A 27,995-nucleotide genomic window follows, 5' to 3' on the forward strand; every position below is an offset into this window, starting at 1 on the left:
TCAGTAACTACAGTGGCAGGGCCAGCAGACACAGCTGGATTTAAAACAGACAACTGACTTATTTTAAAAACTCCTTTTTGATTTGTAAACTAAATGAACTTAATCTATAAATTACTGAGAAGGATAAATTGGAAGCCCTACCATATAATTTCTTGTGTTGCTACCACTAACCCTAACCACACCAAAATTATTTGAGGATGTTCTATGGATACAACATATTTTACACAATATAATTTTCTACACCACAGAAAATCTCCCCATAATCTTTTGGAAATCAATGTGGGAAACACTGTCCCAGGACACTGCAGAAAGGAGCTCTTGCTCCTTTATCCGCCAGGGAGCATGCTTTCCAAACAAGCCCTCTTTAGTCCACTTTGGGGGCTTCCCTGGTGTCTGCGAGATACAGAACCTAATTTATTTTCCTACCAAGGACAAGGGCAGAAATGACCTGAACTTCCTTCTCAAAAACCCAAATTCAAAGCTGTTTGGGGTGAACCAACTCAGGAAGGGGACTGAAGGGGGTTTTCTGGAGAGGATACAACGTCTGCTGGTCCCTGAGCTCTTCCAACAAGTGAACAGGCTGAAGTTGACCAGGGCACAAATCAAACTTCACACCACAAGGCTCTATAGCTAATACAGTGAAAATGAACTCAGCTGGGGAGTTTGGAGAAGGAGAGCACAGACTTATTAAATACATCAACCGCATTCTGCTACACATACTATTCTACTCACTGACACACTCAGCCGGCCAGAGGTGGCGCACGCCTTAAATCCCAGCACTCGGGAGGCAGAGGCAGGCAGATCTCCGTGACTTGGAGGCCAGTCTGGTCTAGAGTGAGAGAGATCCAGGCCAGGCTACAAAACTACACAGAGAAACCCTGTCTTTAAAAAAATAAACAAACAAGCAAAAAAAAAAACTGTACATAGAAACTGTCTGAAGGGGGAGGGGGAATGACACACTCAGTCAGACAGTGGTGGCGCACACCTTTAATCCCAGCACTCTTGAGGTAGAGGCAGGCGGATCTCTAAATTTGAAGTCTGCCTGGAACAAAACTAGTTCCAGGACCACCAAGGCCAAACAGAGAAACCCTGTCTGAAAAACCAAACAAAGAGTAGAACTCTCTAGACTGTCTTTCCCACAAACTAAGATCCGAGTCAAGCCCAGGCCTGATAGGCACCAGCAAACTCCAGCCCTGCACTCCATTCTGATGCCAAGATCCTGGATATAAAGTAACACATAGTGCCGAGATGGCGGATATAAAGTAGCACATAGTGCCAGGATGGCAACCCCTTTTCTTTTCTCTTTGTTGTTTTGAACAAAGTAACCATTCTCCTGCAGAGAAAACCCTAAGATACCTCAATTCCAAACTTAAGAAAGATCAAATTCTTAAAAAAAGTATCCTAAGAAGTTCTTAGATCTGGAAAGGCTGTTCTTGCAGAGAACCTAGTTACTCCGGCTCTGGAGGATCTGACAGCCTCTTCTGGCCTCCACTGGGATGCAGGCATGCACTGGCGCAGACACATACAGGCAGAACATTCGTGTAAATTCTTTACAAACTGGTTGGCTGGGGTTGTAGCTGTGTGGCAGAGCACCTGCCTAAAATATGCGCCGCCCTGGATTCAGTGTTACCCTAGCACCTAAAAAAGGCTTTCTAAATGAAGATGGTTTAATGAAAGATTGGGGGGGGGGGCAGCTACCCTAGGGGATGGCTGTGTCCTCCTGGTTTGTAAGGTGGGTTTTATTTGTTTTTCTTTTGGAGTCTTTCTCCTGTTTGCCTTTGCATTGACTAGAACAGGAACTTAAATCAGGCAAATTCACAGGATCACAGCACATCACCCATTCTGCCGTCTTACACAGTCAGTGTTCTCCTCTTAGGATGCTAAAAACGTTTCATGCATTTGTGGTGTTTTCCCCTTGTATGTTTTCACAAGATGGCAGAGTAAGGGACTGAAAACTACACCTACTGGTACTGTCCATAGCTTCTCAGATCTCTTTAGCTGTGACAAAGTCTCCTTCACAACCACCACCTGCGACTGTATCTCTCTGTGTGATCCCTGGACGCACCTCACTTTGCCTTTCCTCTCACGTATGCTTAGGAGGCAGCTCACAGGCTTAGCAATGACCTAAGTCTCTTCATATTTCACAGGCTCTGACCTTTCGCCCCCCCCCCTTTTTTTTTTTTTTTTGGTTTTTTCGAGACAGGGTTTCTCTGTAGCTTTGGAGCCTGTCCTGGAACTAGCTCTTATAGACCAGGCTGGCCTCAAACTCACAGAGATCCGCCTGCCTCTGCCTCCCAAGTGCTGGGATTAAAGGCATGTGCCACCACCACCCAGCCTTTGGCCTTTTAACCTACATCTTACTGTATTCTTAGATATAAACTGCTTTCTTGAAATCAGTAGTTTCACTCTAAACCCAAACACGGCCAACTACATTTCAGGAAAATTTCATATCTGCTATGTGCTTGGGGCTAAAAGCATCCTAAGTAAAAAGTTTAAAGGCTGTCTTATCCCCAGTTCTCAAGCTATGGTGTGCATCTGGGAAACAGAAAATGAGCCTGTTCCATGCAAAATATACTCCATGCAGTGCAGGATCTGCATAGCACTTTAGAGAACTGGCTAATCTACTGATCATTAGCAAAGCAGCAAAAATTATATTTGCATCACTTTGGTTAGAAAGCTAAACATCTACTGAACATAATCATTATTTAATGGTTAAAACTCATAATAGACAGCACTAAGATATAGCGCAATAGTGCTTTGGGCCTACTCAGGTGTGGAGAGCTACAAACCTCTGTATCCACAGCCGTTTGGGTCACTGGTCGAGTCAGTTGGGTTGTTAGCCACATGTGTACACTCGGCTGCACGCTCCATCTTGTCAGTCCGTCCCAGGCATACATACTATACTTCTGTAAACTATAAGTTAGCCGGGCATACAGTGAGAAGGGCCAACTCTGACATGGCACCTACTATATGTTAGTGCTGCATCTAGCAATCGCTTGGCCTGGAACAAAGCAGTTAACAAATAGCATTTACATGTCTGCCTAAGCGGGTCCACGCCCTTATTGAGGTTTCTAATCCGCCACCTCTCAAAGAAGAGAGAGATCACCACGCATGAAAGAAACCACTAAAACGTGTCTCAGTGGGGGCACAGTTGAACATACCTGTAATACAGCAGCACTCAGGACTTAGAAGATGGAGAATCAAAAGTTCAGTCATTTGTGGCTACCTATGAGTTCAAAGCCAGCCTCGACTACATCAGACCCTGTCTCTAAAATAAATGAAATAAAATGAAACATGTCGCTGGGTGGTGGCGCACACCTTTAATCCCAGCACTTGGAGGCAGAGGCAGACAAATCTCTGTGAGTTCGAGGTCAGTGTGGTCTACAGCGTATGTTCCAGGACAGCCAGAGAGACACAGAAAAACCCCGTCTTGAAAAACCAAAAAACAAAAAGAAAAAAAGAAACGTGTCTCACGCAGCAATCTGCATGTAGGAAGTGCAGCATGAGAGACAGCGTGATGAGCTGGGGACAGTTCACAGCGCCTGCACAGGATGTGTTAGGAACTGTGGTGCAATTTCTTACCCAAGGCAGCATCTACACGGCCCGTAATATTATCCTCATCTTACAGAAAGCGGGGATCAAAGCAGTTACCATCTACACATCAAGGGACCAGTCCATGGTGGCAGCAGACTGTGCATTCAGACAACTGACTGACCAGTCTAGTGCTCTATGCTGCAATAAGGGACAGTAAACACATGGGAATCGGGGGAATGCGGTGTCCGTAAACGCTTTTTTTTTTTTGGTTTTTCGAGACAGGGTTTCTCTGTGGTTTTGGAGCCTGTCCCGGAACTAGCTCTGTAGACCAGGCTGGTCTCGAACTCACAGAGATTCCGCCTGCCTCTGCCTCCCGAGTGCTGGGATTAAAGGCGTGCGCCACCACCGCCCGGCTTTTTTTTTTTTTTTTTTTTTTTTTTTTTTGGTAACGCTTTTTCTTGACATTACGCTTCAGATACACTCTTGGTGATTGAGGACCGCAGCATGAGAAGTTGACAGTGGCAGGTTCTTGGGTAGGGCTCTAGTACTATGATAAGCGCCAGGACCGAGAGCAACATAACGAGGAAAGGGCTCACTTCAGCTTACAACTCTCAGGTCACACTCCATCACTGAGGGGAGTCGGGGCAGGAACTCGAGGCAGGGGCATGGCAAACAGAAGCAGAAGCCATGGAGGAGCACGACTTCCTGGCTTGTTTCATACAGCTTGCTCAGCCTATTTTCTTATACCATCCAGCGCAGCGCTGCTCACAGTGGGCTACAACAATCAGGACTTTTCTCAACTGAGGTTCCCTTCTCGCAAATGACCCCAGCTTGTGTCAGCTGACAAAAAACTAGCTAGCAAACAGACCAAAAAGATGAGCTATGAAAGGGAGGCAATTTAAGGATGGGATGGTGAACTACTATATATTACAGGACGTGCCCCCCAAAGCTGGCAAGAGCTGTGGATACGAGAGCCATTGCGGACTGTGTGAGGTGAAGACCCAAGTAGAAGATGACTCCCTAAGAGACAAGGCATGCAGGGAGGAAAGAGAGCATCTTCTAACTTCAGAATATACTAAAAGGGTTGGGGGAATAGCTCAGATGGTAAAGCGCTTGCCCTGTAGGCATGAGGACCCAAGTTCAATTCCCCAGAACCCATATAAAAACATAAGGCATGCTAGTGGTGTCTGCTTGCAAACCCAAGGCTGGGGAGAAGGAAACAAGAAGAATCCTGAGACACTCCTCCCCACGGCAAAAAAGGGGGGACCAGCACCTAAAATAATGACATCCAAGGTTGACCCTTGGCTTCCACATATGTATACATGCAGCCCCATGAACACACACACATACAAAGAATACATACAAAACCTTTGTGGAGTGAATGGGGTGGGGGGGTCATAAATACATGAGGAAACAAACACGCATGATTTGCAACACCATATCCACTGCAGCCACAAGCTCCTTAAACTGCCAGAGGAAGGTAGGCTGCAGTCGCGGCACCTAGGAGCAAGGATAGATGTGTCTGCTGATACAAGTCAAGTCGCCAAACTAGGAGTCCGCAGCTTCCAATAACAGCTCAGGGTTCCCGGCAAGAGAAAGATGCTGGATACCCGAGGGACGCATCTCTGCCATCTCCAAACCTGCAGAGGGGACATGCTGACCTAGTGGTTATTTAAACGCATGGCCTCAACCTCTTTCAGTAGGTGAAGCAGTCATCCCTAATTAATGACACACCTAGTATAACAAGGGCCTAACTGTCCTCTCTGCCTCCAAAAGCCACAGAGTGGAGATTAGGAAGCTCAGGACATCTGTGGCCTCTACTACTCACAGGAGCCAATGAGAGCCCAGCAGCTCTGTGACTCTAGGGAAGGGAGACACCACGCATGCTTGACACGGCAGAAACTGGAAACATCGGCAGGAAACCCAAAGCAAAACCACTGCGCTCGACAGACCTCACTGTCCTGCTCAACGACACGGCAGCTAGCTCTCAGCGGCGTCTCATGGGGTCTGAGGGAACACCAGCAGGAACCTGACTGTATGTGAGGGCCGAAGTCTGTACTCCTCCAGCAGAGTCGTCTGGAGGCCAGGACACTCCTGGCAAATCTCCAAGTACGACCTCATTGGCTCATTAGAGGGACCTCCAAACCTGCGGAGTTTCCCTTACCTCTCAACACCAAAACTGCAGGATGACAAAAAACAAGCCTGCTGGTGCACACTGTTAATCCCAGTTCTTGGGGTGCAGAGGCAGGCAGGCTTCCGCTAGCTAAAGGTCACTCTGGCCTACATAGTGAGTTCCAGATCAGCCACGGCTACACAGTAACTGTCAAAAAAAAAAAAAAAAAAAAAAAAAAAAAGAAGAAGAAAAAGGAGGAGGAGGAGGAGGAGGAAAGAAAGAAGGGAGGAAGGGAGGAGGGGAGGGAAGGAGGGAAAGAAAGAAAGAAAGAAAGAAAAAATGCATCCAATGTTTACTTGCTGAGCACCTGTGTACTGGCTATTTTCATGCCAACTTGACACAAACTAGAGGCATCTGAAAGAAGGGAGCCTTGACTGAGAAAATAAGATCTGACCGTAGGGTATTTTCATAATTAGTGATTGATGAGGGAAGGACCAGCCCCTTTTGGGTGGTGTCATCCCTGGGCTGGTGGTCCTGAGTTCTGTAAGAAATCAGGCTGAGGTGGCTGGAGAGATGGCTCAGAGGAATAGAGCACTGGCTGCTCTTCCAGAGGTCCCGAGTTCAATTCCCAGCAACCACATGGTGGCTCACAACCATCTGTAATAAGATCTGGTGTCCTCTTCTGTACTGCAGGATACATGAAGGAAGAAACCTATATACATAATAAATCAAAATCTTTAAAAAAAAAAAAAGAATAAAAAAGAAATCAGGCTGAGCAAGGCATGATGAGCAAGCCAGTAAGCAGCCCTCCATGTCATCTGCATCGACTCCTGCCTCCAGGTTCCTGTCCTGTGTGAGTTCCTGTCCTGACTCCCTTGGGTGATGACTAGGATGTGGAAGGTCAGCCAGATAAACCCTCCCCTCCCCGGGCAGCCTTTGTCATGGTGTCTCATGGCAGCAGTAGTAGCCCTAACTCAGACGACCTGTTCTCTGTCCCCAGGCACTAATGTGGGGACTGAGAACCTACATGTGAGGAGGACTGTCAATAGGAAAGACGACAGTGTACCAGTCCATTCTTATCTACCTTTAAGGGGCCCAACTACTCAAGATCCCAAGCAGGACCTTCTCGGGGTAGCCCACAAACACCAAGTAAGTCTCCTTTCCAAGCCTGTGAGCAGGGTGTGCTTACCTGGAACACTCTCATTATACATGTCGGATCAACGTCAGCCGAAGTACACTGTCCCTGAGGTTCAGACTTCCAAACTATCACTAGTCTGAAGCACCAGCCGCTAACAGTGAGGACTACCACCAATTTATTTAGAGACGAATGATCCCCCGAGGAGACAGCTCAGTCCGTAAAGAGCAAACAGGAGCCCCTGGATTTGAACCCTAGCACCCATGTTTAAAGGAAGGGGGGGAAGTCAACATGGCTGTATGTGCCTGTAACCTTAGTACTGGGAGGGTAGGGACAGGGGAATCCCTGGGACTTGCTAGCCAGTCAATCTAGCACAATCAGCAAACTCCGGGTTTGGTGAGGGACACAGTCTCAAAGAGAGAAGATGGAGAGCAATTGAGGAAGACACCAATGTCAACTTCTAGCCTCCATCGCACGCACACAACAATCATTCTCCAATCAGGACCTCTATCTATTCAACAAATTTTGCCAACTACTATGAGCCAGTATTGTTCAAGGAGCTGGGGGAAATCGCAGCCAACAGAATGGGGTTTTTCCTCCCCAAAGGAAGGGGAGTGGTCTTCTGGAATGCTTCTTAAAATCTTCCTGAGAAGACGTAAGTCGGTACTCAGTACTGGATACCTGACTGTTTCGTAGAGCCTTGGGTTTCTTGGGTCCAAGCTCTCCAAGCTCACTCAAACTGAAGGTACACAAACTAATAGGGAACAGAAGCCAACGAAGCCACTGCTAAATGAACTTCCACTTCTCGAAAACCTCAAAAGAACAAGGAAGGAAAAGAAACTGCTACGAAAGCGCGGCTGAACCAACACATTTCATGCATTCTGACAAAGCGTTCCAAACCCCTTGTAAGCGACAAAGAGTGACGACCCACCCTTGCAGCCCCGGATTCAAGTGTCTAACAGGTCTCAGAAAGTTGAACGCACCTCGGTTTCCTAAACAAGGCTTTCCCAACCTTGAAAATGAGCAGACGCTACTTGGACGAACCCAGCTAGGCTGACTACAAGGAAACTGAGGACAAATAGAGCTTCAAGCCCAAGAGAGGCTCAAAGACTGAACACCTCGTGCGCGATAAATGCTGAAGCAATTTTAAAAACAAACAAAAGCCGGGTCCCACACAGCCCGGTGGAACGTTCCAAGTTCCAGGGAGAAGGAAATGAGGGGAATGTGCTCCAGGGGAGTCGCGAGGCTCTGCGCGACGTGGGAGCTCCTGCAGGATGTGAGAGGGATTCCGCGAATTCGGGCTGTTCCGAAGTCGCTTTTGTGAGAGGCGACAGCTGGCACCCCACGGAGGGCAAGGGTGACGCCGGGTTGTGCCATGCGGCGCGGGCTGCCACCTGGGCACTCCCCCCATTCTCCGCAGCGCCGACGCCAGACCCTGGCCTGTGCCGCGCGCGCCCCTGGAGCCGCGACCTCTCGAGGGAGCCCGCGCCGTCCAGGCTGCGAGCCCCGCCGCCCCGTGCCGCCCCGCGCCGCCCCGCACGCACTCACCTCAGCAGACTGGAGAGCGGGTGGCTGGAAGAGCCCAGGCCGCCGCCCCCGGAGCCGCCGCCGCCGCCGGAGCCGCCGCTGCCGCCGCCGCCAAAGCCGGAGGAGAGCCGCTTCCCGGACAGCAGCTTCTCCACGGCCGGGAGGTGCCCGGTGCGGGCCGCCTCCAGCAGCTCCTGCTCCTTCCCCATCCCCAGGGCCGCCGCTCCTCGGACCCCCACCCGGGGCCACGCAGAGCCTGCTGCGGCTCCCAAACTTTCCGTCTCCGGGCAACGCACCCCTCAAACCGGCCGGGGACGCCACCCCCTCTCCCTCCCCCGCCTCCTTGGCCTCCCCCCCCGCGTCGCGTCACTTCCGGGATCCGGCGTCACGCGTCACCGCGCCCCCGCGACCCGCCTCCTTGCCCACCTAGTGGGCGGGGCTCCGGCCGCCCTGCAGGTGACTGAGCCGAGCGGAGCCCTGCGGAGATGGGGTCCACCCCAGCGCACTCGCCCATTCAACAGGTCGGAGAGAACACGCGCGGCACACCGGTGGGAGCCTCCTGTCGTGCTCGCCTTCCCAAAGGTTTGGAACCTCTTGCGACTGGAAATATGACAATTTGTTCAGGCACAGTAGAAGCCAGAGAAATTTGGTAACACGCACCTGTGTTTCCAATTACATTCAAGACTCAGATTAAACACAGAATAGGGGCGGAGACCTAGAACCAGACGTGAAAAATCCAGTCCTCTGGTGCCTCCTTGAGGAAAGACCGTAGAGCTTTAAAATAGCTGCGATCCCAGCACTCGGGAGGCAGAAGCGGTGTGCCTCTGTGAGCTTAAGGTCTGCCTGCTCTTCATAGCAAGTTCCAGGCCAGCCAAGGCTACGTAGTGAGACTCTGTCTCAAAAAAAAAGGGAGGGGGTGAGGGTGGGGTGGGGGACGGGAGTGGCCCGGTGTGATGCCCATCACCCACATGGCGCCTCACAACAGTCTGTAACTCCAGGTCCAGTGGATCCGACACCCTCTTCTGGCCTCCCAGGATACCATGATCGCATGTGGTGCACAGACATACATGCAGTCAAAACACCATACACATGAAAAAATTTAAAAGAAAAAATGTTTTCCTCGCGCTCCATCCTAAACAGCTTCAGTGGAACGGTCAGAAGAACTCCCTCTTAGTTGGCGTGAAATTAACCAAACTTTTTTTTTTTTTAAGTCAGATTTGGACGACCAGTCCCGATTTTGAGTATTGATGGAGTGGAAAAAAGTGTAGTCGGGAAGGGGCGACTGACTCGAGGTGACGGATAACTGAGGCGTTGAATGAGAGCATTGGAAATGCTGCTGGATTGGAGATGCTTGCGGAACAGAGGGGAAACCCTAGCAATTCCCTGGTGAACACAAGCCCATAGTCTCTGCTCTTTCGAAAAATACAAGGCTGGGTCCCTGTTGGAAGCTGTTCAGCCCTAGGCAAGCGGCGGGACTGCGTTTTCTCCGGTTCCCCGACTTTGCTCAAGTAGTCAAAGAAAGATTAAGTGGCATTGCATTTCCAGGAAGGAAAAGAAAAAGAAGTCTCTGCGCAAACGAATGCACGCTCTTTCAAAAGCGCTTCTTCCCTAAAGCGGAGGATCCACGCTTCTAAATTCCTTTCTCCTGAAAACAAATACGGTTTAAAGGAATCTCTTGGGCCAGCAAAGCACTTGTGGAAATGACCCCTCCGAGGAGCCGTGGGGTGACGTCATCACGGCGCGACCGGTCGTAAGCCCTGGCTCCGCCGGTCAGCTCTCAGTCTCTCACTCCTTCAACTGGCTGTCCTGCAGTGGCCTGTGTCCCGCTTCTGCGGCGATGGACAACCCTGGGGAGTCGCCCACAGACAAAGGCGGAGAGCCAGCGGAGTCAGAGGACATGAGGACCACTCCTGGGATCCCGGCGACCGCCGACACTGAGGGAATCCCGGAGGAAACCGACGGGGATGGAGACGCGGACTTGAAAGAAGCGGCGGCGGAGGAAACCGAGGTAGGTGCCAGTTGTGGATCAGGCTGGAGGAGCACCCGGGTTGCTTCCTGGCTTCCGTAGCTAGGAGAACTGGAACTCACCGCGAGTCACTGTGTGTCTGCAACCTTGAGGGGCTGGGGGCGGGGAGGACGAGGACCTGTCGGTGCTGCTTCGGTTCGCCCCTACCTTCGTAGTGCATTGAACCAGTGTCTTGGATGCTAAATTCCAGAAGCCTCGAAAAGCCACCAAAACCATGGACTGTGCCACTTCAAAAGCTAAGCATTGTTGCCTAGTTGAACCTCAACGTTCTTTAGGTTCCATTTCTGCAGCTTTAGAGCTGGAATTGACTTTGAGAGCTCATGGAGTGACAAGTAGTTATCTATGATGGAATGGGCTTCCTAACGCAACTGCCTCAAAATGTTGACAGTAATAACAGTCAGGAAAAAGAAGACGTAGCAAAACTTTATGGAATTGTGTTATTTTCTGTATGAGGAGCGTCTCCCTAACACAGACTGGTCTTGAGCTCGTGACACTCCTGACACAGATCGGCAGCAAAACTGTTTTCAGAAGAAAATTTTAAGCTGAATGTCTCATGCGGGCAGCTGAAGTAGAAGGGATAAATTCCAGGACTTCGTGAGCTACAAAATAAGGCCGGCTTCTACCCCAACCACCTCAAAAAAAGAAAAAGAAAGACTAAAAAAAACAAAGAAAGGAGAAAGAAGAGGGGAAAGGAGGAAAGTTAAGGACAAATAAATTTGAAGATCTGAAGTACAAGCCAAGTGATGGTGGCTCTCGCCTTTAATCCCAGCACTTGGGGGGGGGGCAGAGGCAGGCAATCTCCGTGAGTTCGAGGCCAGCCTGGTATACAGAGGGAGTTCCAGGACAGGTTCCAAACCTACAGGGAAACCCTGTCTCAAAAAAGAAAACAAAGCAAAATTCTGAAGCACAAAGTTTGGTAAATATGTATAGATCAGTAACCGAAACTAAGTTGAAAGGTTTATCAAATATATAATGCCTTCACTTCCCCTCGCTGAATTTCCGAGTTTTTAAATATGAATCTCTTTTTAAAGGAACTGTTAAATCACAGTAATGAGTTCTGGTGTATTAAGATTCCATGGTCAGTTGGTAGGACAGAATTTGGATTACATCTGTCATGAGTAAAACTATTGAGTGCTGATATGGAAAGAAATGTAAATAATGACATCTTTAAAAAGGTTTTGGCACAAGGCAAGTAAAACGACTCAGCAGGTAAAGGGGCTTGCCTTGAGAACCCACATAAAGGGAGATGAGAACCAGCTCCACAAAGATCGCCCTGTGATCAACACTTGCAAGTCCACACACATTAAGTTTGAGCTTTTTAAAATTTTTATTGTATGGATGTTTTGCCTTTGTGTACGTATGTTTGCCATGTATGTGCCTGGTCCCTGTGGACGTCAAAGGAAGGTATCAGATCCCCTAAAACTGGAGATCACAGATGACTGTGAGCTGTCACGTGATTGTTGGTCATCAAACCTAGATCCTCTGCAAGAGCAGCCAATGCTCATGACCTCTGAGCCATCTCTCAGTTTTTAGTTTAATCTCAGTATGGTGGTACAAGTCTATAATCCCAGCAAGGAGGAAGGACAGGGGAGTGCCAGCAGCCTCGGCTACAAAATAAGACCTCTTAAATCACAAAGAAAAAATGTTTCCAGACTTTGGTGGTGGCACAGGCCTTTAATCCTAGCACTTGGGAAGCAGAGGCAGTCAGATTTCTGTGAGACCAGCTTGGTCTACATAGTGAATTCCAGGACAGTCAGGGCTATGTAAAGAGACTATCTCAAAAAACAAACAAAAACAGTTTCTAGTCTAGTAGTGGGAACAGTCAGAACACTGCAGGTGGTGGTGCTCCCAAGACACATGCTGGAAGGAGGACTGTGCTGATGTCTGTGGGATGAGGCAGGGGAGTGCTGATTTGGCTCCTTGGTAAACAGATACAGGATATCTGTGTGATTGTGGCTCAGCTGGAAGATTGGACTGCTCATTTTCCTCTCCATCTGGGCTATAATCTTAACGTTGGGAGACAGACAGCCTCTCAATGCTGATGGTATAGGCAGTGCCTAGAACCAGACAGCTATTGCATAAACAGATATACTGAGCTGGAAAGAGGAGGGCATTTGCTGACCTTGCCCAAGCCTGAAAAGTATACCAAACATATAACAGACTTTCTGTCTATATTCCCAGATCAAGAGTCAGGATGTCTCAGATCTAACAGCAGTCGAGAGGGAAGACCCGTCCTTACTTACTCCTGCAGCTAAAAAGCTGAAACTGGACACCAAGGAAAAGAGAGAGAAGAAGCAGAAGGTGGACGAGGATGAGATTCAGAAGATGCAGTGAGTCTCTTCTAACTTCTGTTCTGAAGCCCTGACTCAGCTCTGCACTCTCACGTGCTGCTTGTTTGAGATAGGGTCTCATGAGGTTTAAGTTAGTCTTGACTCTTGATCCTCCTGCCTCAGCCTCCTTAGTGCTGAGATTACAGACATGAGCCACTATGCCTGGATATAATTTCAGGTCAGCAAACTGCCAGATAAAGGTGCCTGCCACCAAGCCTAATGGCCTGAGTTTAATCCTGGGAAACCAACGCTGTAAGGAGAGAACCAGTCCCTGGAAATTGTTCTGTGATCTCCAAATATAGGCATGCTCCTACACATACACAAAATAAATGTGTAAATATAAGAATATTAAATAATTGATGTTCAAAATGTTTTGTTTTTAACGTTATATTTAGTGTTTCTCTTTATTAGTAATTATACATCAAAGTCATCATTTTCTTCAAAAAGCTTGATTTTTAGAGTGGCAATGATATGGGCTCATTACAGATAACTCATAATACCAAAAAAAAAAAAAAAAGCCCAAAATTCAGCTGCTGGATCTTATTCCAAGAATATATATGTGGATATATTTGTATATTTAACCCGGTTGTGCTGCATCTCATCTGTGTGTGACTCATATTAACCCCTTTACCTATTCTAGGTAGAGTCTTTAAACTTTTGTTTCTTTTAACAACACTGTTAGATCTTTGGACATATCTCTACATCTCATCCATTTCTAGGATAAACCAGCTGTATAAGCTCTAGTATGAATGTGTTTCAAAGGATCTTCAGCATATCTTCTGCAAAAATTGTGATCTTGTTTTAGTTGATCATTTCAAGTTTCTTGATTAATACTTAAGGTTCATTTTCTTCCATTTTGATTGGCCATTGGATTTTTGTGAATTTCCTATCCAGCCCTTAGTTCATCTTCTAAAACTGGTTTGGCCATCTTTTTATTTATTTAAAAGAATTGGGGCTGGAGAGATGGCTCAGCGGTTAAGAGCACTGACTCCTCTTCTAGAGGACCTGGGTTCAATTCCCAATACCCATATGGCAGCTTACAACTGTCTATAACTCCAGGATCCAGCACCCTCACACAGATATATAGACTAAAACACCAATAACATAAATAATTAAAAAAAAGAATTAACTGTAAAGAATATAAGGGGCTAGAGAGACTTCTCAGAGGTTAAGAGCCATCTGTGCTAAGATGTTCCAATCTGGCACTCTCTTCTGGCTTCTATGGGCACCTACACACACACACACACACACACACACAAGCAAACATACATAGGTAAGTTCAAAAAAAAAGGGAGGAGGCTGGAAAGATGGCTCAAAGGTTGAGAGCACTGCCTTCTCTTCCAAAGTTCGATTGAAGTTCTCAGTTCAATTTCTAGCAACCACATGGTGGCTCACAACAATCTGTAATGAGATCTTTTGCCCTCTTCTGGCCCACAGGCATGCATGCAATTTATTTACATGATAAATAAATAAACATTTTTAAAAAGAAAGGATACAGCCTACCAGATAGGGCACTCACCATCAAGCGTGACAACCTAATTTGATACCCATGACTTACATGATGGAAGGAGAAAACTGCTCACCTCAAGTTGTCTTTCATGTGTCCCCCACACGTACATACAGCACATAGGCAGAGAAGATAGACTCAGTAATCTAAAATATTAGCGCTGAGGCTACTGTAGACCGCCTGCAGAGCAAGCAGGAAGCCCTGTGATGGATCCAGCACTGAGTAAAACTGTAATTCCACCCTCTGGAGGGCGGAGCCAGGAGGACCAGAAACTCAAGTTTGAAGCTAACCTGAGGTATATCATGTCTCAGAAATTTTCTGAAGACATATACATAATTTGAATGTTTTCCTCTAAACATGTTAACATTGAAGAACCCTGATTTGAACAGAAATTTCTGTATTAGATGTTCACTGTCAGTGTGAAATAAGTCAGCATTAGAATACAGTGTTTTGTCCTCATACTGCCAAGTCTTTTAGGAGGAGCAGGCGCACGCTGCCACCCGCAGCAGCTCTGTCTCTGAGGGAAGGAAAGTGTGCCCTCTTCCTCTTCCCAGAGGTCGAGGAGTGGAGATGCCATCCTCAAGCGCACTAAACCTAAAGCCACCAACTCCGTGAGATACATTTTGGTTTGTTTTTGGTCTGGGGCTTTGCTTTTGTTGACTTATGCCTTTAGTATTCATTCTTATTTACCAACTTAATTACCGGAATCTTTGTCTAGAATCCTCGTCTCTTCTTTTTCTGAGGAGCAGCTGAACCGTTATGAAATGTATCGCCGGTCAGCTTTCCCTAAGGCAGCCATTAAAAGGGTAAGGATGGACTTCCCCAGTGCGGTCCCCCTAGTGTTAGGAAGACGCTAGAGTCCACAGCTACGTCTTCATCTGAGTGAGGTAATGTTAGTTAGAACATAAAATGACCTCTCTCATCACCTGGCCAAGGCCAGCCTTGTATGCCAGGCATGGCAAGTCATAACACATAGTAATCTTGGGGGCTGGCGGGGGGGCGCTGTTTTTGTATTTATTGATGTATCTGTGGGTATATACCATGTGTGGGGGTGCCCATGAAAGACAGAAAAGGACATCACATCTCCTGACTGCAGTTACAGGTGGTTGTGAGTCACCCAGTATGGGTGCTGAGACCTGAACTCCAGTCCTGGAAGAGCAAGCGTCTCACTCTAATAGTCTCGGTTTCAGCACGCAGCCTTCATGTGGCATGCAGTCACCTGCACTACATTCCAAAGCCAGTCACTGATTATCTTAACAGTCTTTTTTCTTTCTTTCTTCCAAGCTGATCCAGTCTATCACGGGGACCTCTGTGTCCCAGAATGTTGTGATTGCCATGTCTGGCATTTCTAAAGTTTTTGTGGGGGAGGTAGTAGAAGAAGGTGAGTACTGTTGCGTATACAACATTCTTGCTCTCATGGGGTCTCACTTTCAAGAGCGTCTACACCAGGGCATGTAAGGGTCTCTGCTAGTTTCCAGCCACACTAGAAGTTGATCCTGTAGGGAGCCTTGTCTTGAGGAGAGCATGGCTACTCTTGTAGTTTTTATCACTGGGTAGGCAGAGATGGAGGGCAGGGATGAAACCGTCTAGGCAATGCCTCTCCTCAGCCCAGGGTAACAAAACAGTTGTGTATCTTTCCTCAGTAGACCTTGCTTGTGCCATTCAGTGTCAGAAGACAAGAATGCACTGATAGCAATCCCCACTGAGAGCTTTCCCTGAAAGCTTGGCTGCTTCTCCCTGCTCATCTCCAGCTTGCCACGTCCTTTTCTTTCCTGTAGCTATGACCCGGTCCCTGTAGGGTATAACTAAAGCCAGCATGATAAGACTTTGTGAAGTTTTCTTTTTCTTTATTATAAATATTGGTATAACTTTTTAAAAAAATATTTATTTACTTATTATATATACAATATTCTGTCTGCGTGTATGCCTGCATGCCAGAAGAAGGCACCAGACCTCATTACAGATGGTGGTGATCCACCATGTGGTTGCCGGGAATTGAACTCAGGACCTTTGGAAGAGCAGGCAATGCTCTTAACCACTGAGCCATCTCTCCAGCCCCGTGAAGTTTTCTTAAGGAAAAATATCGGTTTGTTTCTGTGGCAAGTTAGTAAACTTTATGTTAACAAGGCTGTCTCTTTCCCCATGCCAGCCCTGGATGTGTGTGAGAAGTGGGGAGAGATGCCACCACTGCAGCCCAAGCACATGCGGGAGGCTGTTCGGAGGTTGAAGTCCAAGGGGCAGATCCCCAACTCCAAGCACAAGAAAATCATCTTCTTCTAGATCTGCCCGAGAGCCGTCCAGACTCCACAGCTGGGCTGTGCACTGGTGCTTCCTTGTCGGTGCTCCAAGGACCCACGATGCTGATGTCAGTGTCTCTGTCACACCTGTAAGGCACCAGTAACAAAGACAAAGACAACCTGCTGGCTTCACTTTGAAGCCTAAAGTTTGCTACACAACCCAGGTTGTTTCTCGCCTCTGGTTTTCAGAAACTTAACCTTGGGTCATCTGCCATAAAGTCACAAGGGTGACATACTTCATGCTGTTAACATTTCAGATCCTCCTGCGGAGTTACCATTAAACTTTTCCAACTTGTGTGGAAAAGTTTATTTTGTTGAAGGCAAAATTTATCATTCTTCCACTGTCTAAATAAAACTAACAAGTCTTGACTTTGGTTTTTGAAGACAGGGTTTCACCAAGGAGCCTTGGCTGGCTCCCAAGTGCTGGGATTAAAGGCACCAACACCACTTGGTTTTTGTTTTGTTTGTTTTTAAGACAAGGACTCACTCTGTAGCTCTGACTGTCCTGAAACTCACTGTGTAGAGCAGGCTGCTCTCAAGCTCACAGAAAGCCACTACTATAAAACTTGGCACTAGTCTTGGCTTTTTCATGAAAAAAAAAAAAATCTGTTTTTGAGACAGTCTGGCTGGTCTAGAACTCACTATGTAAACCAGGCTGCCTTGAACTCAGAGCCTGTCTGTGGCTCCTGAGTTCTGAGGTGGTTACCACACCTTGCCTTTTTTCCTGAAGAGAAGAAACAAGAACCTCAGCTTTTGGGCCTGAGGAGCTCAGACCCAAGTTCAGTTCCCAGCCTACATCAGGGCACTTACAACTTCCCGTAACTCCAGAACTAGAGGATGTAGTACCTCTTCTGGCCTTCATAGGCATGGACAAATATTCACGTACATACACAAAAATCACTGAAAATGAGTATTTATGTAGTCAAGGAAATAACCTGAACTTGTGGTCTTCCTGTCTTTACCTCCCCAATACTAGGATTATGGTGTGTGCCCATACTCGGTGCTGGAAATCAGACTCAGGGTCTCCATGCATAACAGGCAAGCATGAAAATAACCTAGGCATATTCCCAGCTCCCAGCACTGTTTACAGCCATGTAAATCCCACATTTGGCCAAGAGCATCATGAGTTTGAGGCCAAATTAGGTGCACGGCAAAAATAACCTAAATAAAACGAAGCACAGGCTAAAGCTCACCTGCTTCACCTATAAACAGACACAGAAGGACCAATGTCGCTTAATAGTTTTTAATTTGCTTTTCAGGTGGTTCACAGAACCAGTACACGCAGGGTTTGATCAGATATTGCAACATAAGAATCTCCCAATACTGACTAGGATTCCAGTTCATTGTATACATTCTCACTGCTTTCCTCAGAGAATGAAGTGACGTTTTATTGACAGTGATTAGCAGTAGTAAGGCTACCTGATATAATTGGCAATCCACTGACCTGCTTCCCTCCACTGCGGAGTGTCACAGGAAGGGTTGGAAGCGGTTCTCTTCTGAAGCTTTCCTGGGCAAGTCTTTTGTTTGTAGCACCCTGAGTTAGGGAAACAGCTCAGACTCATGTAATTGGACAGATCTGACTTTTAGTGGCTTACACTGAAACTCATTGACTTAGCCAAAGCAGAAGACACTTCAGTGGAACACCCCACAAAGAATGCTGTCAGACTCAGGCTAAATCTTGACCAAAAACTAGTAAACTGACAAAAAAGATTTTCCCTCTCAACTCCAATAGGAAATTCTTAACACGTAGGAATTACTCCTGTTTTGATAAAGGATAATGGATAAGGCAGGAACATAATAGCAGGACAGGAAGCGCCGATCTCGTCTGGCCACTTAGAAAGGTCTCACTGTTGTTCCCTGTGCCATGGGGCAAAACGCCTCTTCATTCTTCATAGCTACACTGGAGAGATGGAAAGGCCTGGCAGAAGATGTGGTGGCGCCTAGGCAAGGCCCCAAGTCTCCTTAAGGACTGTGTGGCCCCTGAAACTCCCAGAGTCAGTCACTTAAGTCACATCTGCCATGGCTCTCGGCCAGACGTTACTCCACTAGCTTGGGTAGTAAATAGCTGTTTTCACTTCTGTGGTCTGACATCGCTGATGTCAGAAATCTACAAGTTCCTGCCCAGGAGAACTCCGTGGAGTGTTCCATCTCTGAGTCACAGCATCTGTGAGATGTGGTCTCATCTTTTTCTAGTTCATACACAGGTACCATTCCATGGAGATTACGGCACAGTAAGGGTCAGAGGAAATACACAGAACACATGGGAAGAGAACCCATGTTGGCTTTCCATTAGAGATTCAGTTAGTCATTCCAGTGAAGTAGACATTGATGGCCATCTCTGCAGCCCAGTTAGAGGACTCAGCTCTAGTGCACACACACAAAGACATATTCCCAGTACATGCATGTAAACAGGAAATCTAGACAATCCCAGATGACACAGCTGCGTCAAGTGCTTTACAGCTGAGAGGACGATGTGCAGTGGCTGGAGTCTCAGAGGGACAGTGGTGCTGTCTCTCCAGAAGTTCTCTTGAGGTATTATTTCATGTTACAAACGGCAACTTCACAGCAGAGCTCCAAAAGGTCTGCCCTGCTCTTCACTGTCCTCTACCCTTACCCTGAAGATTCACACAGCCATTTCACGGCTCATGAGTCAATGCACAGGGGAATGGAATTACAAAAAATGACATAATTGAAATCCCATGGAATAACAGTTTTGCCATGTTTCTTCAGGGATGACTTCTAGACACAAAGGCCAAAGCTACCACATAAACTAAAACTCCATTTGCACATGGACAAGAACCCCAGAACCCCTCAGCTCCAAATCATGATAATGTGGCCATTAAGGCATTATCCTTCACACAATGCATTTCTACTGCAAGCCTGAGGGAAAAGCGCACCAAGGGTTAGACACTGTCCTGGAGGGTGCCGGAGGGGTGAGGATGTGACTGTGAACTTGAAGCGACCTGACGTTAGAGGGTTCTATTTCCTAGTTACTGGCTCTTGCTTCCCCTCTACGAATCTTAGAAACACAGACGCCGCTTCTCGGACAAGCTCTTCAAGCTTCTAACTTGACTAAAAGTGCTTTCTTCTCCCTGAGGCAGTGACAGAGCCTTAGAGATAATGTTTCCAGATTAGGTTCCCCTTACTCTTGACCAAGTGTGTGGTCACCTGCTCCCCTCAACTTTCTTCTCTGCAGATCAGTCTGTTTCCAAGGCACACCCCTGACTGCTCTCCCTATTCTCTGACCATCTATTCTCTTCTCTGTGCTCTAAATAAATAAAGCCAGTAGACATGCCCAATGGTTGGATGAAGTCACCCCCACAGCTCTACATGAGACAGGGCTCTTGTCGGCGGCAGCACTGTCCTAATGATGTTGGTAGCACAGCCAGGCACAGCATCACAGCGGCCCCTCTTCCCTCAGCAAGGCTCTCGATTCTTTCCTGAGTCGTTTTCGTAGGAGTAATAGTTCAGATGTACATCATCTTTAACTTTGTTGTGTTTGTAATCCCGGGGGGAGTCCAGTCTCACACACACATGCCACTCATCCCTCCCTGTGCGTCACGTCTCACACTCATAACTCTGTCCACTGTGACTTCTCTATGGCTGTGTTTCTCTCTTCTGGTCTGCTTTTCACTGTCTAGAAGCAGCACCACTTAATGGCATTTAAAGTCCTAGGTCATTTATAAAAATCTGAAACAAGGAAACTTCACTGCTAACAATGTCTCCAGAAGATGTTCCCAAGTATGCAATGTGTCTCCTAAGTGTAACAAACCACAATCCTGCAAGAACTGTGTCTGGAAATTTGCCTCAGTGGAGAACATGACTGAGTCCTACAAGTCTAAACAAATGCAACCTCGTTCCTAAGTGTTGTCCTTTACCCTCGGAACGCACAGGGTGGTGCTTTTCCTCCCCTGCCCTCAGCCCCAGGCATCACAAGCGACCATCTCCCCACACAGGAGAGTTAGTGATGCTTCTGCTTGGCCAGCACAGAGCCGAACTCTGACCATCAGAAGGAAAGGGAGCTCTCTCACAGTGCCAGGGGGAAACCTGGACCGTTTACATAAGGTGAAATAGCATGATTTGAAAAAGCCATAGTAACAGGAAGTGGGGCAGCACACTGAGGCGTCGCGACTAGGTCAGAACACATGTTTAGCTCCCAAACTACCAAGTGCTGACGTAGCAAAGGCAGAAAGTCATAGTGCTGGGAAAGCAGGTGACCAGGGACTCCTAGTGCAGAAAGAAGCCTGTCAGGTACAGCTGTGGGAGCAGACAGAGCTGTACCCCACCTCAGCATGCCCTCAGCTAAGCGCTCTAACAACTGCTGTGTCGGAGACCACGAACTGGCCGAGTCAGTCACAGCTTCACAATGAAGACATCGCCAAGATGGGATGAGCCTAGCTCCCAGTCCACTGCTCCTTCAGCTCAGGCCTCCTCTGACCCAACCCCTGAGGCTGGGCTATTTCCTGATCTACTTCAAAACTCAAGCCAAGGACTTTTTAGGTATGCCAGAGGAAGCGCTGGAACATGGGATCTTTGGTGGCTGTGCACATGACTCAGATGGACACTTTTCATACACCATAAAGGAAGCAAACATCACTGCCATGAAACCAGGATGTGAGATGCTCTACAGTGTAGAGAAGATTCCTCTAGTATGCAGAGGGCTACAAGGCTACATAATGGCAAGATACGGTGCAGGGCCAGGTACACAGCTATCCCAGTTCCTGGATGCAGCCGTGCTCTCCACTGTCCTCCACCCAGGCTAGCAGCCAGCAGGAAGCACACGACGGTGCTCCCTCCCGGCCCTGCTGGCTCCTCGGCACCTCTGTCCTAGGTGGTGCTGTTGCTGGTGATAGCCTCTCTCCTTGGCACAGATGGGTGAGCTTCTGTCAGAGCTCAAAGAGAGGGTTGTACTTCCTAATCTCCTGGAGAAGTTTCTCTCTGTCCTGGTGGGCGCTGGCCAGTGCTTGTTTGGTGTCCATAAGTTCTTGCTGCAGGGTAGGCAAGTCTTTCTCCTGGAAGATAAGTAGTTCACAATTAGGGAACACAGCAATACCCTTGCTACCACCACCACTAATGAGGCTGGGGAGGGAGAATTCAACAGAAGCCCTGGGGCTCATCAGTTACAGGCATAGGAAGAGCTGCAGCCACACCCACCAGCTCCTGTCTACAGCCTCTACCCTCTCTTCCAGAAGCTCCTGCTGGTGACTGGAGGCCACACCACCAGCTGCACACAACAGTGACCTGTAGACGTGTGAGTTTCATTGCTTCCACAATTGCAGCTCCCTGGAGCCCTCAAGGTTTATGGGAAGATCAGGTAAGGTCCTCACCTGCAGTCCCAAATCCTGTCCTGTGGGCACCAGGAGTACCTGTTCTTGTGGGAGCTGCTGCTTCTCGGGTATTTCATCCAGTGGTCTGTCCTGAGCAGGCGCTGGAGAAATAACCATGTTAAGTGACAAATAGGTGCCAATAGCCGACAGTTCCTACCTATCAACTAGATTGACTTATCAGAGAAAGAGGCAGAGCAGAGAAGCCAAGAAAACTAACTCACCACCAAGGTGAAAGACACCGTCGTCACTCCGTCTCAGCACAAGATGCTCCACTGCCAAAGTGATGGGAACAGGGCCAGGGGACGTTGGATAGATGGGAGGGATATCATCCTGAAGGACAGAGGGGAACCACGTGACCTACCTGATGTAGGTGGGTCTTCTATCTGTTGTTTCATTGGTTAATTAATAAAGAAAACTGCTTGGCCTGAGAGGTCAGAACTCAGATAGGCGGAGTAGACAGAACAGAATGCTGGGAAGAAGGGAAGTGAGGCAGACACTATAGCTCTCCTCTCCAAGATGGACGCAGGTTAAGATCCTTCCCAGTAAGCCACCACCTCGTGGTGCTACACAGATTAATAAATATGGGTTAAAGGAAGATGTGAGAATTAGCCAATAAGAGGCTGAAGCTAATGGGCCAGGCAGTGTTTAAAAGAATACAATTTGTGTGTTGTTATTTCATGTGTAAAGCGAGCCATGCGGGAGCCATGTGGCAGGAGGGAAGCGGCTAGCAGCTCCTTCTACACCTACCCACCCAGCTCAAGGCAATATACCCATGCCTCTACCATCCAGCTCAGGACAGTTTGACGTCACTGATTCTCCAGATATTCTTCTGTTTTTAATCACATTTATTATTTATACGTGTGTCTCTGTGTATGTATGTCTGTGTACGCATGTCAGGGCTCTCATGTGGAGATCAGAGGACAATTTGTGGGAGTAGGTTCACATGGTAATGTGAGTCCCAGAGATTGAACCTGGGTCCTCGGGCTTGGCTGCAAGTGCTTTTAGCCACTAACTCATCCTGCAAGCTCACTCACACATTCCTGTGAGGTGCAAGAGGCAGAGCAAAGCCCCAGCTGTCCTAGAGATGGCAAGACTGAGAGTCACACCACCAGTCCTAGAGATGGCGAGGCTGAGAGTCACACCACCAGTCCTAGAGATGGCGAGGCTGAGAGTCACACCACCAGTCCTAGAGATGGCGAGGCTGAGAGTCACACCACCAGTCCTAGAGATGGCGAGGCTGAGAGTCACACCACCAGTCCTAGAGATGGCGAGGCTGAGAGTCACACCACCAGTCCTAGAGATGGCGAGACCAAGAGTCACACCACCAGGAGCTTGACATGGGTTACATGACAAAGACAGGATTAGGATTACAAATGGCCTGGGCTTTGTGAGTGTGTGTGCGTGTGTTCATATTCATATGTGTTCACGTGCATGTTCACATGTGTGCATGTGGAGGCCAAGACATCTTACCTCAATCATGCTCCTCCTTACTTTTTTTTAAGGTTTTAAGGTTCACTTTGTGTATAAATATTTTACATTCATGTATGTATATGTACCATGTGAATGCCTGTCAGAAGATGAAGTCAGATTCCCTAAAATTGGAGTAACAGACGGTGTGAACCACCAAGTGGCTCTGGAAAGGACCCTCAGGTCCTCTGCGAGAGCAGCAAGCACTGTTAGTCACTGAGCTGCTGCTCCGGCCCTCTCTCAACACCATTTTTGAGATGGTTTCTCACTGAACCTGAAGCTCACTGGTTAGCAAGACTCTGCAAAGTTCTTGTCTTTTTAACTTATGAGAAGCAATCTAAACTCGGGTCCTTACACTTAAGCAGCAGACGCTTTACCAGCTGAGCCATCTTCCTACCCCCATTTAGGCTTGGACCTGTGCTGCCCCGTCCCCCTTCATCCACTCGGTCACAGAGCTGTGAGGTGACAGGAAAGGCACTGCCACTACAGAGTCCAGGACAAACACCAAGGTCCCTCTCACCTTGAGGGTAACACTGGAGTTCAGGAGCTCAAGCTGCATCGGGACTACCACTGGGACTTCCTCATCCTCCAAGAAAGGCCCCAGACCATTAAGCACTGAGGTGAACAGCTCCAGGTCACAGCCCCGAAGTAAGAACCGCAGGAAGCCATTTTGTGTGGCCAATGGGGAATGAACAGATGCACCAGGCCCCACCTCAAAGCGCAGGCCCACAGCAGGCCTGATGCAGCCAGTCTTCAGATTTGAGGACTCCTGGAAGCTTGTGTCTTTGAGAAGAGAGTTGAGGAAACACATTAACACAGGGACTAGTGTAAGCACTCCCCATGCCTAGCACACACATCCCTATGCCAACATAGCAGAACCATCCCACCTCACAGGCGTGAGCTAAGCCACAGAGTAACTAGCCCAAAGTCACACAGCTGTATACAGCAGAGGTGAGGTCTGCAGTCAGGCAGGTCTGAGTCAGGCTTTTTGTTAGAATGCCCCTCGAGGTACAGGGGCAGCAAAAGGCCTTGCCTGAGTTTGAGACACTGGGCTAACGGTGCAGGGAAAGTACTGAACATAAGGCCTACAACCTCAAACAAAGCATCTCCTTCTCTAGATGTGGCCTTCACATTTGTCACTCATCCATGCTAAGCCCTCCACAGTGCCACAGAGAACCACCTGGAGTTTCCCTGAGGCGAGAACCATGTACACGGAATGACTGTGGGAAGCAACTACCCAGAGAAGCTGGAGCACCCTGCTTTAGTGATCTAGAATCGCTACTCAGAGAAGCTGGAGCGCCCCACTTTAGTGGTCTAGAATCGCTACCCAGAGAAGCTGGAGCACCCCGCTTTAGTGATCTAGAATCGCTACCCAGAGAAGCTGGAGCACCCCGCTTTAGTGGTCTAGAATCGCTACCCAGAGAAGCTGGAGCACCCCGCTTTAGTGGTCTAGAATCGCTACCTAGGGACATAGAACCTAGGGAACTCTTGAGCATGTGCGCCCGAAGTTCACAGCACCTCTACTTCAGACAGTGACACAAGGTGGAGCGGTGGCACAAGCAAGTGAGCTCAGGAGGCACAGGGAGAAGATGAGGAATTCAAGGCCAGCCTGGGACACACAGCTGAACTGCAAGTCATCACAGGCTACATAAATGAGACCACGTATATAAACAAACAAGCAAGCAAGCAGCAAAACTGGATAATCCGCATGCCTATTCAGAATAGACTGGAGAAGTGATTAGGTAATGGATACAACTAATATTCTGTATGTGACAGACATGGGTAATTATGACTACACAACTATACACTTGAAACAAAAGAATTTTATGCTATTCAAATTCTACCTTAAAACCGGGGGGGGGGGGCGACTACAAGGCAGAATGCTGTAAAAATGAACTGCTCTAACGCAAGAGCCTGGAGCGCCGAGCAGAGCAGGTCCCAGTCAGGCGCGCGGTTGCGACAACAGTTCTAGCATTGGGGAAGCTCAAGATCATCCTCAGACACATGCCAGCTCGTAGTCCAGCCTGAGCTACATGAAACCCAGACTCAAAGAGGGGCTGGAGAGGCGGATAAGTGGTTAGGAGTACTGGCTGCTCTTGCAGAAGACCCACAGGTCCCAGTCCCAACATGGAGGCTCACAAACATCTGTTGTTCCAGTTCCAGGGGATTAAAACCCTCTTCTGGCCTATGCAAGCTCAAAGCATGAACCTGGCATACACACATCTATTCAAGCAAGACACGAAAAATAAACTCAGTCTTTAAGATTTGTTAATGAAGACTGGCATAGTGGCACACATCTTTAATTCCAGCACTTGGGAGGCAGAGGCAGGTGGATCTCTGTGAGTTCGAGGCCAGCCTGGTCTACAAGAGCTAGTTCCAGGACAGACACCAAAGCTACAGAGAAACACTGTCTCGAAAAACCAAAAAAAAAAGAGAAAAAAGAAAAAAAGACTCTGTTATTTTATGTGTACTTTTTAAATATTCTTTGGTATCTACTTAAAATATTAAAAAATATTAAACAAAGCCTATAACATAAGCCAGATTTTCCCTGCCATCTGATGAACATGAGTAAATGAAGTTCCCATCAGACAGAGCTTTTGGTTGGCAGTCACAAGACAAAGAACACTCTTCCTGTTTAATCCCAGTGGGGCCTGTGGTGAGGACGGACACTGCCCAGTGAGTGTGAAGCCTGGAAAGAGGCCAGGAGGCCTCCTCTGTTAGCCAGGGACTCGCTGGAGAATCCCCTGCAGCTGCCAGACAAAAGAGCCAAAAGCTCGGCACTGAAACAACCTCTCTTACAACATGCCGAGTGCCAACAAGGCTCGCCTGCCTCAGGAAATCCCACCACTCTTCTAGAATGGTCATCACCTGTACCTGGGCATTGTCCATGGAGAAACTGCCAGAGCCCCACAGTGCCCAGCTGCTGCAGGGCCAGTTCTTCTGCTTGCAAGGCTACTGTCAGGTCCTCACCCCGAACTTCAATCCCAAATGACACTTCATTCACCTTCAGGACCAAAGCTGACACCTGAAAAAAGAGAGTCTCTTAGTTTTGATTCCCAACTTGGTGCCTGTCCCGGAGCCTCCCCCTGCACAGAAGAAAGCATGGCAGCTGACCGAGTGAAGGGCGAGGTCACCACTGGCTGACACCGAGCTGTTGGTCTCTGGAAACCCCTGGCCACAGTTATCCAGAACTGGGCTCCCTTGAACACCAGTGTCATCCAAGACACTTGTCACAGATGCTGGAGGGACAGACTCCAGACCAGACTCTGCATGAAGAAGGTAATGAAAGAGGTCAAGGATCAGAAAGGTCTGCTCACATTCAACTTCTAAACCAGCAACAGCTGCAAGAACAGAAGCACTAGGCACTTGAGAACAAGAGAGCTGATGAGCCGGGCGGTGGTGGCGCACGCCTTTAATCCCAGCACTCGGGAGGCAGAGGCAGGCGGATCTCTGTGAGTTCGAGACCAGCCTGGTCTACAAGAGCTAGTTCCAGGACAGGCTCCAAAACCACAGAGAAACCTTGTCTCGAAAAACCAAAAAAAAAAAAAAAAGAGAGAGCTGATGAATTTAAGACAGACCCTTCTTAAAGTGTGGTGCGGGGTTACATCAAATCTAACACAACTGTAAACAGACACACCCACAGGCGGTCAGAGAGTCAGCACACAGGATAGACATGCAAAGAACAATATTTGTACTTAAAATTACTTAAAGGAAATTCCACACTACACACACTAAAACCTAGAGTCTTGCACACATTCACAGAGAGACAAGCCAGCAGAGCACAGAAGCCTAGAACCTAGGGAGGATGGCAGGTTGGAGGCCAACCTGGTCTATATAGTGAGACCTGGAATTAAAAGGCCAAAATCAGGAACTGAAGAGACCTCAGTGGTTAACAGCACGGGTTGCTCTTGCAGAAGACCCAGTCCTGTTCCCAGTGGCTCCCAACTATCTGTAACTCAGCTCCAGGGGCTTCTGAGGCCACATATACTCATGTGCACATACCCATTCAGACACATAATTAAAAACAAATAAACATCTTTTTAAAAAGCCAAAACCATCCCCTCCCTCCCAGAAAAAGAAAGAACAAGTGTTGGCAAGAATGTGGAGAAGCGCGGGGCAGTGGTGGCACACACCTTTAATCCCAGCACTTAGGAGGCAGAGGCAGGTGGATCTCCGTGAGTTCGAGGCCAGCCTGGTCTACAGAGTTCCGGGACAGCGAAGGAGTGATATAGAGAGAACTCCTGCCTTGAAAAAACAAAAAGAAATAAAAGACTGTGGAGAAAAAGCAAAGCCACCCTACCAATGTTGGCAGCAATGTGAATCAGTCCAGGCGTTGACAACAGCAGCTCTCAAAAGCAGAGCTCCCACTGGCCTAGAACCCCACTTCCAGCAATACTCAAGGAAACAGTAGTGCATTCAAGGAACGTGTGCACTGCCGTGTGTACTGTAGCCTAGACACAATCACCAAGCCACACAAGCATCCCATTGTCCAGTGAAGAAAGAGAAGTGTGTGTGAGTGTGTAGGAAAACCTGTCATTGGACAACATGGAGACAACGGCACAAGCCACACAGTTACTCTATGTGATTCAGGAAACAACCAGACACAATCGAAGAACAGTGTGAGGGTTGCTATGGGGAGAACAGACAGGTGCGGACCAAGGGCATAACCACTGGGCGGGGCAGGTGAGAGAACTGTTACCACACAAACACGCACGGCCATCTGTCGCTCTCC

General features: G+C 48.0%; 3 protein-coding genes across 12 annotated transcripts in view; 1 reads left to right on the top strand and 2 right to left on the bottom strand.

Moving 5' to 3' along the window:
* Positions 1 to 8,612, bottom strand: part of Anks1a (ankyrin repeat and sterile alpha motif domain containing 1A) — a 161,904-nt gene extending 153,292 nt beyond the window's left edge. For all 6 annotated transcript variants that reach the window (XM_057752060.1, XM_057752056.1, XM_057752058.1 and 3 more), the window contains exon 1: positions 8,331 to 8,612. In XM_057752060.1, coding sequence (XP_057608043.1) covers positions 8,331 to 8,518 — 188 coding nt within the window. In that variant the 5' untranslated portion in view covers positions 8,519 to 8,612. The remainder of the gene's footprint in view (positions 1 to 8,330) is intronic.
* Positions 8,613 to 8,750: 138 nt separating this feature from the next.
* Positions 8,751 to 16,916, top strand: Taf11 (TATA-box binding protein associated factor 11). Of its 3 annotated transcripts, none has more exons than XM_057751979.1 (6): positions 8,751 to 8,891; positions 9,525 to 10,317; positions 12,517 to 12,665; positions 14,891 to 14,978; positions 15,457 to 15,553; positions 16,322 to 16,916. In XM_057751979.1, the coding sequence occupies exons 2-6, from the start codon at positions 10,147 to 10,149 to the stop codon at positions 16,450 to 16,452; spliced, it is 636 nt and encodes a 211-aa protein (XP_057607962.1). In that variant the 5' UTR covers positions 8,751 to 8,891; positions 9,525 to 10,146; the 3' UTR covers positions 16,453 to 16,916. The 3 variants fall into 3 exon arrangements, with proteins under 3 accessions (XP_057607962.1, XP_057607963.1, XP_057607961.1); XM_057751980.1 differs by having other exon boundaries at positions 8,756 to 8,891; positions 9,521 to 10,317; XM_057751978.1 differs by having other exon boundaries at positions 8,765 to 8,891; positions 9,308 to 10,317.
* A 787-nt stretch (positions 16,917 to 17,703) lies between these two features.
* The window catches only part of Bltp3a (bridge-like lipid transfer protein family member 3A), a 55,098-nt gene continuing 44,806 nt past the window's right edge, over positions 17,704 to 27,995 (bottom strand). The window contains exons 16-21 of one of the 3 annotated variants that reach the window (XM_057751076.1): positions 26,378 to 26,529; positions 26,138 to 26,288; positions 23,784 to 24,046; positions 22,018 to 22,126; positions 21,797 to 21,897; positions 17,704 to 21,481 (exon numbers count right to left, since the gene is read on the bottom strand). In XM_057751076.1, the coding sequence (XP_057607059.1) occupies positions 21,356 to 21,481; positions 21,797 to 21,897; positions 22,018 to 22,126; positions 23,784 to 24,046; positions 26,138 to 26,288; positions 26,378 to 26,529 (902 nt within the window). In that variant the 3' untranslated portion in view covers positions 17,704 to 21,355. Of the gene's footprint in view, positions 21,482 to 21,796; positions 21,898 to 22,017; positions 22,127 to 23,783; positions 24,047 to 26,131; positions 26,289 to 26,377; positions 26,530 to 27,995 lie in introns of all 3 variants that reach the window. The other 2 variants (XM_057751077.1, XM_057751075.1) reach the window with 2 other exon arrangements.

The sequence above is a fragment of the Chionomys nivalis genome, chromosome 19 (assembly GCF_950005125.1).
Source record: "Chionomys nivalis chromosome 19, mChiNiv1.1, whole genome shotgun sequence".
NCBI classification, from domain to species: domain Eukaryota; kingdom Metazoa; phylum Chordata; class Mammalia; order Rodentia; family Cricetidae; genus Chionomys; species Chionomys nivalis.

Bases quoted from the DNA above. Each gene is read 5' to 3' on its own strand.
- Taf11 (XM_057751979.1), top strand. From the start codon at position 10,147: ATGGACAACCCTGGGGAGTCGCCCACAGACAAAGGCGGAGAGCCAGCG. The intron at 10,318-12,516 runs GTAGGTGCCAGT...CTATATTCCCAG, and splicing joins CGGCGGCGGAGGAAACCGAG to ATCAAGAGTCAGGATGTCTC. The intron at 12,666-14,890 runs GTGAGTCTCTTC...ATCTTTGTCTAG, and splicing joins GATGAGATTCAGAAGATGCA to AATCCTCGTCTCTTCTTTTT.